This window comes from Grammomys surdaster, unplaced genomic scaffold (assembly GCF_004785775.1).
Source record: "Grammomys surdaster isolate TR1022 unplaced genomic scaffold, NIH_TR_1.0 367, whole genome shotgun sequence".
NCBI classification, from domain to species: domain Eukaryota; kingdom Metazoa; phylum Chordata; class Mammalia; order Rodentia; family Muridae; genus Grammomys; species Grammomys surdaster.
The window spans coordinates 3703076-3717350 of record NW_021604786.1 but is presented as its reverse complement, the minus strand read 5'-3'; the positions used below and the strand labels follow the sequence as shown (position 1 = coordinate 3717350).

Below are 14275 nucleotides of genomic sequence, written 5' to 3'. Positions count from 1 at the left end.
AGACTGCATCTCTTTGAATTCTTGAGTCTGGTTTGGGGGAGGGGATGCCGTTAGAGAGAAGTTAGAACATGTAATATCTATACCTTACAAAGGGGAAAGGGGAAACGGAACAAGGCCAGTGTCGGAGAGGCTTAGGAAACCATGTCCTTGCTTAAGCTATGTGTGTCAAGCCTGTGACTCCTTGTGCTTCCCCTGCAGAATGACATCACTCCTTTACATGTTGCCTCGAAGCGAGGAAACGCAAACATGGTGAAGTTATTGCTGGACCGGGGTGCGAAGATCGATGCCAAAACCAGGGTAAGTGTCCTGCCCAGCTCGGGCCTGTGTGACTCTCCCAGAGGTAGAAACCCTCACATGGCGCCTGTACTGTGAGGTAATGCTACTTTATTTCTCTCTGATTTGTTGTTCTCTTGGGAAATGATTTCCCTTTCATATACTATCGGTACGTGTCTAAATGGCTGTTTATGGAGTATAACATACCGTGTGTGCACCCATCAGCTTAGCCCTTGACTTAGGCAAGTCAACCTTTAGAATTTTGTCATCTAAAATTAAAAGAGCAAAATACCCTGCCAGTAACCAAGGTGTTTGTCAACTGTGTCAGCCTGAAATCCCAGTCAGGATGAGTACATCACAGAGCCTCAGTTCATATTAAAATGACATCCAAAAAACAACATCTTCCCAACTCAGCAGAACCAACACATGTGTGAACACACAGAGACTATGACAGCATGCACAAGGCCTATACAGGTTCAGGGCAAATCGGGTCCCAGTGCTGAGAGGGGAAGGTGGACAGGAGCTCCCAGGCCTCACCAAGAATAAATTATCTCCAACTGACATCTGCTTAAAAAGGAAAAATGAGTTTTCTCCAATGGAGTCCCGCTGAGCATTATTAACCACAGGGAAAAAGGGTAGACCCCATGTCCAGCAGTTGATGGCCAATGCAAAATGAGCTCAGTGGTATTTCGTAGACGTTTTATCTCATCACTTTCTCTGGATTTTTTTGGTCTTCCTGGTCTTTTGCTTGCATATTGTGGTCTCCAAATTTGTGTTTTTATAGGGTTTGTGTTTGCCTATTTCTTGTGCTTTCTCTTTGCTTCCTTCCTTCCTTTCTTCTTTCTTTCTTTCTTTCTTTCTTTCTTTCTTTCTTTCTTTCTTCCTTTCTTTCTTATTATTTTGGTTTGCTTGCTTTTTTTTGTTTGCCTGTTTTCTGAAAACAGTGAAAAAGAATGCATGGAGTCAGGTAGGTGGGGAAGATCTGGGAAGAGTTGAGGGAGGGAAAACCATGATCAGAATATATTGTATGAAAAAAATATAAGAACCTGAGGTTGACCAAATAAAGTAAAAGTCTTAGTTAAGAGAAACATACAGGGGCTGAAGAGGTGGCCCAGTGGTTAAGAGCACTGACTGCTCTTCTGGAGGTCCTGAGTTCAATTCCCAGCAACCACATGGTGGCTCACAACCATCTGTAATGGGATCCAATGCCCTCTTCTGGTGTGTCTGAACGCAGTGTACACGTATACATAAAAGAAATAAATAAGTCTAAACCAAAACAAAGAAAAATATACAAAGACTTTCCTTTCTTTAGTTTCATGTGTTTTTAGAAGATCTGAGCCAGAGGCAATCTAATCAAAACAGTCTTGTCTGTTGACTGAAGCCTCATAGGTGGAGTCCCTGCCTTGTCACCAGGTCCCACTTCCAAGAGTCCTTATCTCCATGTTCCTAAAACTAGCCTGGCAGACCAACTATATTCCAGTCATGCTTTGATTTACTGTCTTATTTACTATTGATGACATTTATTCACTCACCCAATAAGTGACCACTGAATGTCTGCTCCGCTCAGAGAAAAGGTGAAGAAGACAATGCTTGCCCTAAAACCATGAGACCATGGGCTGGCTTACTTTCTCTACTCTGTCCCTAATCCAGCCCAGCCTGGGTGTTTAGTGGACTGACTGGTTGACGGCTGAACCTGGAAAGCACAGCCATACCCTACGAGAATCAACCTTACTAGAGAGAGAAATGAGGAATGGTAAAAGTTGTCTCCTGAAGGACCCATCTCTCTACAGAGCAATTGAGTTGGGTCTTATTGAGTTGGCTTTTCTACATCTCAATAGAAAATGTCAGTATGTCAGGAAAGCTAGGCCTGGTCTTAGCTCTGCTAAGCATCAGCTCTGGAAAGGAGTTGTCAGGGACAATAGTGGGGCATTGACTGGTCTTGCAACTTAGTCACAAGGAAGTGACTAAGGATCATTTGTGAATACTAGGAATCTCTGTCACGGAAGAATGACAGGTATAGGAGCCAATCAGAAGAGCAGCCAGGGGTGCTGGCCATCCTCTGGGACTTTAGTTGATTGAAGATGACCTTATTTCTCTCTGTTGGTAGTCTTTACTCACAAAAAGAGCAAACTATTTCTCATCTTGCATCATATACAAACGCATAGGACAGTGGTTCTCAATCTGTGGGTCGCGACCCCTTTGTGGGTCGCAATCTCCTTTACAGGGATCCTGCAAAACCATCTGCATAGCAGATATTTACATTATGATTCATAACCGTAGCAAAATTAAAGTTACAGAGTAGCAATGAAATAACTTTTTGGTTGGGGATCACCTCAACATGAGGAACTGTCTTAAAGGGCCTCAGTGTTAGGAAGGCTGAGAGCCACTGCCATAGGAAGTTCAGATAGGCAGCCAATAACATTTCTCATTTCTGTGACCAAATGCCTGAAAAAAACATAGCTACAGGGAGAGGGAGGAAGAGTTCATTTAAGTTGGAGGGGAGACTATCCATCATGGCGAGGAAAGCATGGCTGTGGGCAGCTACATGGTAGGAGGAGGTATATGCAACTGAGACTCCACACCTCCTCAGATCTTAAAGGCACAGGAAGCTGAATGTAGACCGGAAGTGGTATCGTACCGGAAGTGGCACCGTACCGGAAGTGGCACCATACTGGAAGTGGTACAGTAAGGTCAAGCTTCAAGGCCTCTTCCAGTGACCCAAATCCTTAAATAAAGGCTCCTAAAGATTCTACAAGCTTCCCAGACAGCAGTACTTTCTGGGGGCCAATCATTTTAACACATGAGGCCATAGGGCCATAGGAGACATTGCACACTGAAACCTCAACAGGGTTTGCATGCGACCACAAGACAGGGAGACAAACATTGGAGTCCAGATGAACATCAGCAGCTAATTGAGATGGTGATAACATGTTAGGCAGCTTTATTCCTGTGCCTCTGGACTTCTGGCTTACTGTCAATAAAGGGGGGGAAGGGTCCCCTCACTACTACCTGTTCAGCGTTATCTAGACATCTATGCCTTCAGTCCTGTCGGGAAGAAATGCGGATATGAATGAAGCGCTACTGGATCAATAGCAGGTTTAATCCAGTTCCTCGTGCTGTGCTGACCCCCAACCATAAAATCATTTCATTGCAACTTCATAACGACAATTTTGCTGCTGTTGTCAACTGTAATATAAACACCGGCTATGAAGGATAGTTGATATGTGACCTGCCCCCCAAAGGGGTCTCAACCCACAGTTTTGAGAACCGTTGGCCCAGAGGAATTAGAAGAGGAAAATCTGTCTTGCTTTCTCACTATCTGCTATGGAGTGGATCGGAGGGCATTTCTAATTCTGTGCAGACCAAATTTCTGCCTAAATAAGTAGAAGAGAGTGAAGTATATCCCTCAAACTTGTGAGCTACCTGGCACCCTCTGCATGAATGATTTTCAACCATGACCCTCCCTGACCCTCCTTTCCTTCCCAGTACAGCCAGACTTTCTCGTCACCTTTATACATTTCTCAGTAAGAAGAGACATGGATATTATAACTTTAATAATTAGGGCTGGGGACATTGACTCAGTAGGTCGAGTGTGTATTGCTTGAGGACCAGAGTTCAGATCCCCAGTAGCCACATAAACTCCAGATGGACACAGCAGCTCACCTGTGATCCCAGAACAGGAAGGCACAGGCAGGGAACCTTAGAGCAGGCTACCTCCCTGGATTTAGTGGATTGGTGACCTCTGGGTTCAACTGAGAAACCCTGCCTCAATATATAAAATGAAGAGTCACACACACACACACACACACACACACACACACACGCACGCACACACACACAAAGAATAATTAGGGCTTAGACATAACTCAATGGTAGAACTCTTGCCTAGCATATAGAAGTCTCTAGATCCAACCCCCAGCACCATGGGAATAAAAAAGGAGAGATGTACTAGAAGTTTTAAAATGCTTACATATAACTCTTCCTGGAGTTTTAGAAAGATCTAATGTTCCAGAGTCTCTGAGTCTCTGTTTCTTCCATTGCAAGGACGCATTCCCCAAATCCTCAGGACCATCATGCTGAACTGATATTGACTGGCTCATTCTAGCTCTTGCCAACACAGTAACATGGCCTGTAGGTGCTTGTGTGATGATGGTGGGAGTGGGTGGGGTGTGAGCATTCACCAGGATGACAGGGGAGTGGGTGGGGTGTGAGCACTCACCAGGGAGGACAGTGGGAGTGGGTGGGGTGTGCGCACTCACCACAGAAACACTTTGGACCTGGTCTAGATGCAACTCTTGATTCAAGGGCTTTATGGAAGCTGCTATTTTCCAACAAGATCTTTATGGCTAGGTTTCTTTATAGCCAACGATGCTCTGCCGAGGACCACCTGCTGTTCTCTGCACTGAACTCTCGCTGGCTTCCAAGCTAGCATGAGTGTTTGGTACTTGTTGAGGGAAGACTCCCTATGGCAGATGGTCTCTTACCATTTTTATTTCTTTTGCGTCAGTCCCCAGCCCAGTCAGAGACTCAATATAGTCCGTATTCTAGAACAATTCTAAATGCCGAGTTCCCTCTCTGACTAACTTCTCACTGTTTACTAATAAGGCCGCAGGCTTGCATTTCCTGGTAAGACGAACTGGGGGCTCTGAAAGCAAGCAGTGCTAACTCCTGGGATGCTGGTACCAAGCCTCTAAGCCTGACCTGACCTAGTGCCCCGTCCTCACATACCCCATTACTCAACATTGCACACAGAGCCACACCTCAGCACAGAGATGCACACATCTATCTCAGTAACCATAGGGCTTCACATGTACTACGTAATCCAAAAGTATTCATTCACTGGACATATGGAAACAAGAGGGACTCCCTGATGTTACATTTGTTAAAAGACCTTACTTAATGGGCTTGACTAGATACTGGTCCTTCTGTGATGTAATTCTTCTCCCCAACCTCAGAGGCATTCAAGTCTCATGTAAGAATGAGAAGAAATTTATAAACAGATAGATGTGGGGGGGTGTCTTCATAATTTCTTCAGTCTACTACCCTGAGATGTTTTCCAGACAACACAGTCATAGCTTATATATTTACCCTACACTCCCCCCACACACACACACACCACAGCCCTGAAATGTAATTGGTTGTATTTCTCAGTTTAAAACTAAGAAAAGGAAAACCAAACTTCTGCTTGCTTTTACAGTCTTGGGAGTGTGACTCTCCTTGTTAAAAACAAATTCTTGCCAAAAAACAAAGTCATAGAAAGGCCACTCTCAAGAGAGGAGAGTTTAAAATATAGCTTCATCAGAGTTCAAATTGTTGACAAAAAACATTGGGCAACACAAAAGGTTCCAGGTTTATCCATGAACCAAAACTAGTTGAAAATTATTTCTTCATGTCATGCAAAATGGACTGATGGCTTTCATTTTCTGTCACAACTATTGGGAACTTAGCCCAATGTGGTGATGCATGCCTCTAATCTTAGCCCTTAGGAAGGAGAGGCAGGAAGATCAAGAGTTCAAAGTCAGACTGGACTACATGAGACACACACCTCCATATCAAAAAACAAGCATCAGCAACAAAAACCCCAAATAGTGGTAGGAGTGGGAGAGGCAGCTCAGTGGCTCAGAATGCATACTGTCTTCCTGAGGACCCTGGTTCAGTTCCCAGCACCAACATGGCAGCTCACCACCACCCGCAACTCTAGTTCCAAGGGATTCAACACCTTCTTCTAGTCAATGTGGGCACCAGCCCACACATGTTGCATATATGTGCTTATATGTGCACGCAGGCAAAGCACTCATCCACATAAAATACAAACGATTCTTCACAAGTATTGAACTTAGAGAGTATTTCCTTAAGTTCAGAGATGTAAAGAAAAGAAATACTACTGGCTTCCGCTGTGACGGAATGAATACATTCCACGGCCTTAGAAAAAGACGGGAGACTCTTTTTCTTTGTCCTGACATTTTGATGACACACTGGTAAAACAGTTTCCCTTGCTCAGAATGGAGTGCAATGTCACACCATAAATACTACATGCCTGGTTCTCTACTGCTTTCGTTAGTTGCCGTTCAGTCACAGGTGCAGGCACCCTACTTAATCTCCTGTTTCCCCTTCGTATGCTTTGGTAACACTGATATCCAACTTGTCTGAAATAACTCAAACCAGGAGATGCCAAAGTACTACACAGTGATCCACTGTGAACATCCCGACTGTGCCCCTTTCCTAAAACTGAGTCACGGCAAATAAATAACTCACTGTTGGATTTCATTCTGAGCCTTCATGTGAGTTTTTAAATACAATAACATTCTCTTGAGAAGGATTTGGGCATACCAAGTGTCTAATTTCAGAAAATGTATAATCACGTTTAACGTTCACACTTAACAAATCCGTTTGCTGGGAGATTTATAATACAAGAAAATCGTGTCATATTTATAATCCCCCAAATCACACCAAGTAGAGTGAATGGAATTACATTACAGAATTCTCATGTTATTCATAAAGTTAAGTATAATATGACTTCAACACATACCATTCATAAGACAGATATTGCTGTATAACACAATGATACTTTGATTATGATCACATAGAGTATATATTATAGTCTTCAGGCAGTCACCGCCATAAAAAGACTTAGCTAAAATGTCAAATGAGAAAACTGAAGAGAGAGGGAGAGAGAGAGAGAGAGAGAGAGAGAGAGAATATGAGAGAGAGAGAATGAGAGAGAGAATGAGAGAATGAGAGAAAGAGAGAAAGAGAGAGAGAGAGAGAGAGAGAGAGAATATGCGGGTGGCTGACAGGTAGATGATGGATGGATGGGGGGAAGGATGGATTGATGGATGGATGGATGGATGGATGAGCATTCTTATAGCATAGCATTCTAGATAACACTCAACCTGAAGCAAGACAAGAGACACAGAGACCACTAAACCAGGATAGACACACCACATAATAGAGGGCTGTATTCTCTCCAACCGCTGTAGCTTATAAGTAGAGAAAGGCCAAAGGGTTTCACATGCCTCTCCTTGAACTTTTTTTATGTTCTCTTTTATGTTTGTATGTGTGTGCATGTATGTACATGGGCTACAGTGTGTGTGTGGGGGGGGGGGGGTCCGGGGGGAAGTTGCACCTTTACATGCTGAATCATCTTACCAGCTCCCATTTTCATTTTAACTGAATGAACAGTACCACAGTCAGAGAGAGAAGGAAGAGATTCTCTGTCCATGTACAATGGCAGAAACGAAGTCTTATTTGGATGAGAGTACTGGATGCGTGTATTGATTAATATTGGACCTAGTCAATGAAACCCAGCGTTTCTGAGACAAGTCTACACATGAACTCTCATTGTGACCCTTGGCTGCCTGCGAGACCTTGGATAGTTACATCAACCTCCCCTCCCCCCAGAGCAGTGTTCTGGTCTATAAATAGAACCCCTAAGACCTCTCCCATGGATCAGTTGTCCAAATAAAATAAGACCCCAAGTATCAAGCTCCTGTGACAGAGGACATTAAAAATGGCTCTCAGTTTTCTCTTGGGTTAACTCTACAACGGCCTAAGATTTAAAGCAAGGGTCAGTCAAGTTTTGAGCAGATGGAAATGCCAACGTAAAGAATGAGCTTTTCTGTTACACTCTAATCACTGTTCGTTGGTGTGTCTTGACTTTTGTACCAACTCTTCTTGGGTGCACCATTCTGTGTGAGTTTTCTGTTCTCAGCCATTTCGATATAATGCTAGATTTTACATTCGCAAGTATGCCTCAGAGTTCTCCTGGCTTTACTTCCTTCTCCATCTCTAGAGTTGGGGGTGGGGGTTGCTTAGGAAAGAAAGATATGAGCCTAGCGGACACAAACCAAAATAAACACGTTACTTCTGGAAATTCCTCTCCCAGCCATGAGTGAGTGTCCCTCTAGTCTTGGCTTTGAGCAACATCCAGATGGACAGGGTCCATTCTGGATAACATTCTCTAGTGTGACACCCTACTGTCCCCAGCTTTCTGGTCCAGGTCCTTCTCTGTACTCTGCACTAAGGTCAGACTGAAGGAAGGTCTTTTTGGCCTCCGTGTGCATACCCTTTGGCTCTTTGCCTAACAGGAGAGAGCATTCTGTTCAGCCAGCAGCATGCAGTTCCCACCTCACTTATAAGATTACCGTCACCGAAATAAAATTCAAGCCCGGGACCAGCCCGTATGGGCAATTCAAAAGTCTGCCCAAGGGAAACCCATTCATTACCTTAGCACTTTAAAAAAATCTAGGGGATTGGGAAGAAAATTGCTATCCTCTTGCAATTCCATTTCTCACCCATAATGTTGTCATGGCAACTCAGCATCCCACTCGATCCTGTCTAGTCTGTTTTATATGTGTGGTATGGAAGTGGGCTCCCTCGCCTCCCCCAAAATTGCCTTTGCCAAGAATCTGTCAGATAGGAATTAATGTTGCATGAAGTTGGAGAACAGCCTTTTTTTTTTTTTTTTGGTCTAGGACTTCTTGTAATTGACACTTTACATACATTGCAAGTTTGCAGGGGTCTGTAACCAAAAACGAATTCTTGTGCCAAACAAACAAACAGAAAACCCACCAACATTTGTGTAATTTGAAAGAGGGGAATACGCAAGTGTTTTGTTGGCAAGCACACTCTCCATAAAATGTCTTTTATATGCTTGCAGTATCCTGATTTACAAGAAAGGAAAATCTTATTAGAACAAATCCTGAGAGTTAACAGACTGAGTCATGCCCTCCAATCTAATCCTCAGAGACAAACTGCTTCCTCCCGTGAGAATTTAAAGGGAGTTGGGGTTTAAGGTTATTTTTGGTTTTTGCGGGGGGGGGAATTTTTGTTTTGTTTTGTTTTATTTTTGGTTTTTAAAGGATGAGATAGTTCAATAGTGTTTCAGCAATAAATAAAATGAATCCAAAACAAAAGGGAAAACAGGACCTGTGAGACGGCTCAGGAGGTAGAGGAGCTTGTTGCCAAGTGTGGCAACCTGTACTTGGTCCCCAGGACCCACACGGAAGAAGGAGAAACCCAGCTCCTGAAATTGTCCTCTGACCTCCACACGCATGCCCTGACACGAACATGCACACACAGACAGATGAATGCAAAACATAAACATTTTTTAAATCATAGTCATCGAACTAGAAAACACTTGTGTAAAGATTAGTTTGAGGTCTGGGGATACGGCTCAGTTGGTAGAACGTTTGCCTGGCATTTATGAAGCCCTGAGTTAGATCCGAAGCATCACATAAAAAGGACAGGGTGACCTGATAATCTCAGTACTGAAAGGGGGGAGACAGGAGGATTACAAAATACAAGGTCGTCTGCCAGCCCTTGTACTAGGTTAGAAGCCAGATTGAACTATCCAATACACGACTCAAAAACAAACTAACAAGCGAACACCCTTGAAAAGTCATTCATTCACTCTGTTCATTAACTTAGTAATTGGGAGGAGATTGTTTTGTTTTGTTTTGTTTTGTTGTTTTCTTGTTATGATTTGGTTTGGTTTTCTGAGGTAAGGCCTTAGTATGTAGTCTAGGATAGCCTCAAACTGCCTTTGTAGTTTAGGTTATCCCCATGCTCCCCATGCCCCTGCTTCGGTCTCCCTGGCACAGGCAGAGTATCCCATCATACCTTGTTAGATTCAGGTAACCCTTCATCATTTATCTTACTTTTGGGATTAGGAGAGGCTAGACAAATGCTGAAGAAAAAAAATATTCATGGTACTTACTAAAGAATGCCTGGAAAGATGGCTCGGTGGTTAAGAGCACTTGCTGCTCTTCCAGAGGATCCGTGTTTGATTTCCAGTACCCATAAGCACCTGGAACTAGAAATACAGGGGATCTGACATTGTCTTCTAGCCTCTGTGGTACCTGCATACATGTCCATGTGTGGATACGCATGTAACAGTAAAGATACATCTTTTAAAAGTTTTTTATAAGTCAGTGGGCTGGAGAGATGGCTCAGCAGTTAAGAGCACTGACTGGTCTTCCAGAGGTTCTGAGTTCAATCCCCAGCACCCACATGATGGCTCACAACCATCTGTAATGGGATCCGATGCCCTCTTCTGGTGTGTCTGAAGACAGTGACAGTGTATTCACAAACATAAAAAAAATAAGTCTTCATTTAAAAAAAAAATTGATAAGTCAGGCAGATTTCTGTACTACAGAGCCTTACTATACAAACCCAAGGGAACAGAGAGCCCAGCTCAACTCTGAGGACAACCAGGAAAGTTAAGGTGGCCAAAGCAGCATGGCAGACAGAATCCTTTTCTGAAGGTAGATTCCGGTGCTGAAATGGTGGTGGGTGGGATTGAAAGACTGTAGCAGATCAAGGCTTGAGGAGTCTCTCTGAGCTAACCTTGCAAGGATCCCTTCCAGAGGGAGGAGAGATGAAAGAACAGAAACCCCAAAGTTGGGACACTGATAGGCGTCAACTGTAGGGGCAAGTTCGAATTAGATGTTCCCCAAAGGAGGTGCAGAAAAGAAGACAGAAATGTCAGAAGTAGGAAGGTTAGTGGGGTTTTTGGAGAGCCTTCTAAGACACACTATAATGCAGCGCTTCTCAACCTATGGGTCACAGTTTCCTTGGGAGTCAAACGACCCTTTGACAAGAGATCAGATGACCTGCATTTCAGATATATACATTATGATTCATAACAGTAGCAGAATTACAGCTATGAAGTGGCAATGGAAATAATTTCATTTGTTGGGGGCGACCACCACATGAGGAACTGTATCAAAGGGTTGCAGCCTTAAGAAGATTGAGACGCACTGCTGTAGTGGATTGGTTCTGATCATGTAGCGGGAAGCTGGGTTCAGTCACCAGCACTGGGTAAACTGGGCCATGGTGATACACATGTAGAAACCCAGCACTCAGGAGAAAGAGGCAGAAGAATTTAGAGTTCAGGGTTATCCTGGGGCAACCTAGTGAGTTTGGGCTAGCCTGGTCTACATGAGATGCTGTCTCAAGGAAATTTAAAAAAAAAAAAAAAGTGAGAGAGAGAGAAACACTATAGCCATTAAGATAACAAGGATTTGGATCATCTTTCGGCCAGGGATGAAGCCGAGACAGATGTTAAAAGGTTTGAAATGCCATCCTGAAGACTTGTTTTAATTTTGTGCATGTAGCTGTTGATATGTGCGGTGGTGTGCTTCTGTGCAGCGGACAGTGTGGAGAATAATTTTTGGAGAGCCTTATCAAGTCTATTATTCTCTGCCATGTTGCCTTGAGATAGGGGCCTACCCCCTGAACTTGGAGCTTGCTGATTTTTGACTCGGCTGATAGCAACTGGTAAAGCCCCAGCCTCTTCCTGCCCGACCCCCACATTCCAACACTCTTTCACCAGCACCAGCAATGTTGAGGCAGAGGGTATGCATGACTGTGACCAGTTTCTTACACAGGTGCTGGGGATTCCAACTGAGATCTTCATGCCTGCTCGCCAGCACTCTTATCCACCAAGTTTCCTCCCCGGGGCCACCCTGAAGAACTTAGAGTTCACAGAAAAGTGAATGGCAGTTACTGGAATCCTTCCTAAACAGAGCTCTGTGCTGGGAGACAGTGCTAGGGAAACTAAGTTGCTATTCAACAATAAAGCTAGCCCGGCAGTGGTGGCCCACGCCTTTAATCCCAGCACTTGGGAGGCAGAGGCAGGCCTGGTCTACACAGTGAATTCCAGGACAGCCCAGGGCTACACAGGGAAACCCTGTCTCAAAAAACAAAAACAAACAAAACCAAAAAGCAATAAAGACAAAAAACTTCAAAGTGCACGCCGTTTTCTTTTCCTTTTCCTCCTCTCCTCTTCTTCTTTTTTTTTTTATCCAAAAGATATAAAGTCTAGTGAATGTCTGCTAATTTTCCATACTCTTTTTGACTGAATCAAGTGTGGCTTGTTGAGTGTACCCACCTTAAGTCTTACAGAGTCACTGGCCAAACTCAGTGTCCTTGATTGTAAAAAACCGGGCTGCTCACTAAGGAGCTGTTTTCACACTGCTGGTTTCTGTTGACCTACAAACGTCCCTAGAAGCTCAGCCAGCCCCACCTGTACAGCTGGCCTTCAGGACAGGATGCTCAGCTTCCTTGTGGGGCCCCTCTCCTGCTGGGACTGTCCTTGAAAGCAGAATCATTTGAAGATTGCCAGATCACCTTTTCAGCTGATGGGATGAAGCCAGCATTAAAAAGCATTTCGAGGACGCTCCTGTTGGCTGCTCTTTGCAGTTTAGGGGGACTGATGAATCTGACCTTGGCAAACAGCTGACTGCATCACTGAAGCAAGGTGATTTGAGAGAGCAGAGGCTGCAAGAGTGCTGGAGCCCTACTCTCCCACGGATGAGAAAAATCTTCCTATCTTAAGTCTGCAGGGCCTACCTATTTGCAGTAGACAGATGTATAACCGTTAGGCTGTCGCAGAAAGGTGACTGTTGAAAAATCTGAACTTCGGGATTGGTCTTCCCTGCCTCTCAGTTGCCTTGTCTAGTCATTATTAATGTCCCTAACCTACCCTGGCAAATATCCTTGCAGTGTGGGGGTAAACCTAGGGTCTAACACTGCTGGGCCCAGTGCCTGAGCTGTGGCCACGTCCCTTCTGGTCTCGTCCTGAATTCAGCCTGTACGTCCTTGGGAGAGTAATCCCATCTTTTTAAACCATAAGAGTTTAGTTGTTCTGATTAATTGTTATTTGTGTACATATGCTATGCACGTGCATGTTCATGTTGCAGCAAACATATCAGAGGACAATTTTGTGGAGTCAGTTATCTCTTTGCACGGGTTCCAGGGACGGAACTCAGATCTCCATGTTTACGTTCCAAGTATCTTTACATGCTGTGTCATCTCTCTGGCCTGCCCTAGAGTCTTCGCTTTTTTAGTGAAAAATATTTTCCATGTAGGAATGATTGTGAGGAGAAAATTGCCTGTGGTATCTTCAGAAAAAAAAATATACACAGGGATTGGAAAGATCTGCATAGAGATAAATCACACTTGACCATGAAGCAAAAAACCTGGCTTCCTGAAGCCTAAAATATGTTCAATTGTTTTTCTTTCAGAATAAAAACTTATTTTTAAAGTAGACTCAGGGGAAAAGAAATGCCCACGAGTTGGGAACAGTATGCCTAAAACTATTTAGTCAGTATTTGATTTTTCTGAGGTGGCCACACACGGTCATGTGGTGTGTCACGTGTTGGGCTAAGACAGCCGCATTTGGTGATCTGATGTGTACACTTGGCAGTGTGAGGATAACTTCCCAGGGTGAAGAACTGAAGTGCTTCTCTATCTGCAGGGCATTAGCTTGTAATTTTCTACACACATTAGAGTCTCTGCAATCTGACATTTTCATCCACTGATGGCAGTCACTGAATGGCAGTGTGTGTGTGTTTGTGTCTGTCTGTCTGTCTGTGATATATATATATGTATGTGTATGTGTATGTTTGTCTGTTATATATATGTGTGTGTGTGTGTGTGTGTGTGTGTGTGTGATGCAGGGGTATGTATGGTGTGTGAGATGTGTGATAAATATGTGTGTATATATAGGGTGTATGTGTATATGTGTATGTATATGTGTATGTATATATGTAGGGTATATATGATGTGGTGTATACGTATGTGTGTGTATGGTGTGTAAGATGTGTGTGTTATAGTATGGTGTGTGTATGTATGTATGTCTGTGGTGTGTGTATGTGGTATGTATGTGTGTGTGATGTGGGTGAAGTAAGTATATGTGGTGTGTGGCATGTGTGTGATGTGTGTGTGTGTGTGTGCTCGCACACGCGCACGCATCTCGTCTGTGAAACTGTATAAACATTTCTCAAAGCTGTCACATATATTGTGGCTTCTGCAGGGCCTTCACTCTTCAGTTATCTACAATAGGTTAACAATATCTTGTTTCTGTCAAGGATAATTGATGGACTGTGACTTACACAAAATCTATTCTCTTTCTCTTTGTCACCTCTTGGTCTCTCTCTCTCTCTATTTCTTGATGTGTTCGTGTGTTTGTGTATGTGTGTGTTTATCTACTTGTGTA

At 43.7% G+C, this 14275-nt stretch overlaps 1 protein-coding gene across 1 annotated transcript in view; it reads left to right on the top strand.

Annotated features, from left to right (window-relative positions):
- The window catches only part of Ank3 (ankyrin 3), a 316865-nt gene that overhangs the window by 145979 nt on the left and 156611 nt on the right, over positions 1–14275 (top strand). The window contains exon 8 of the mRNA XM_028780242.1: positions 199–297. Within this exon, the coding sequence (XP_028636075.1) occupies positions 199–297 (99 nt within the window). The remainder of the gene's footprint in view (positions 1–198; positions 298–14275) is intronic.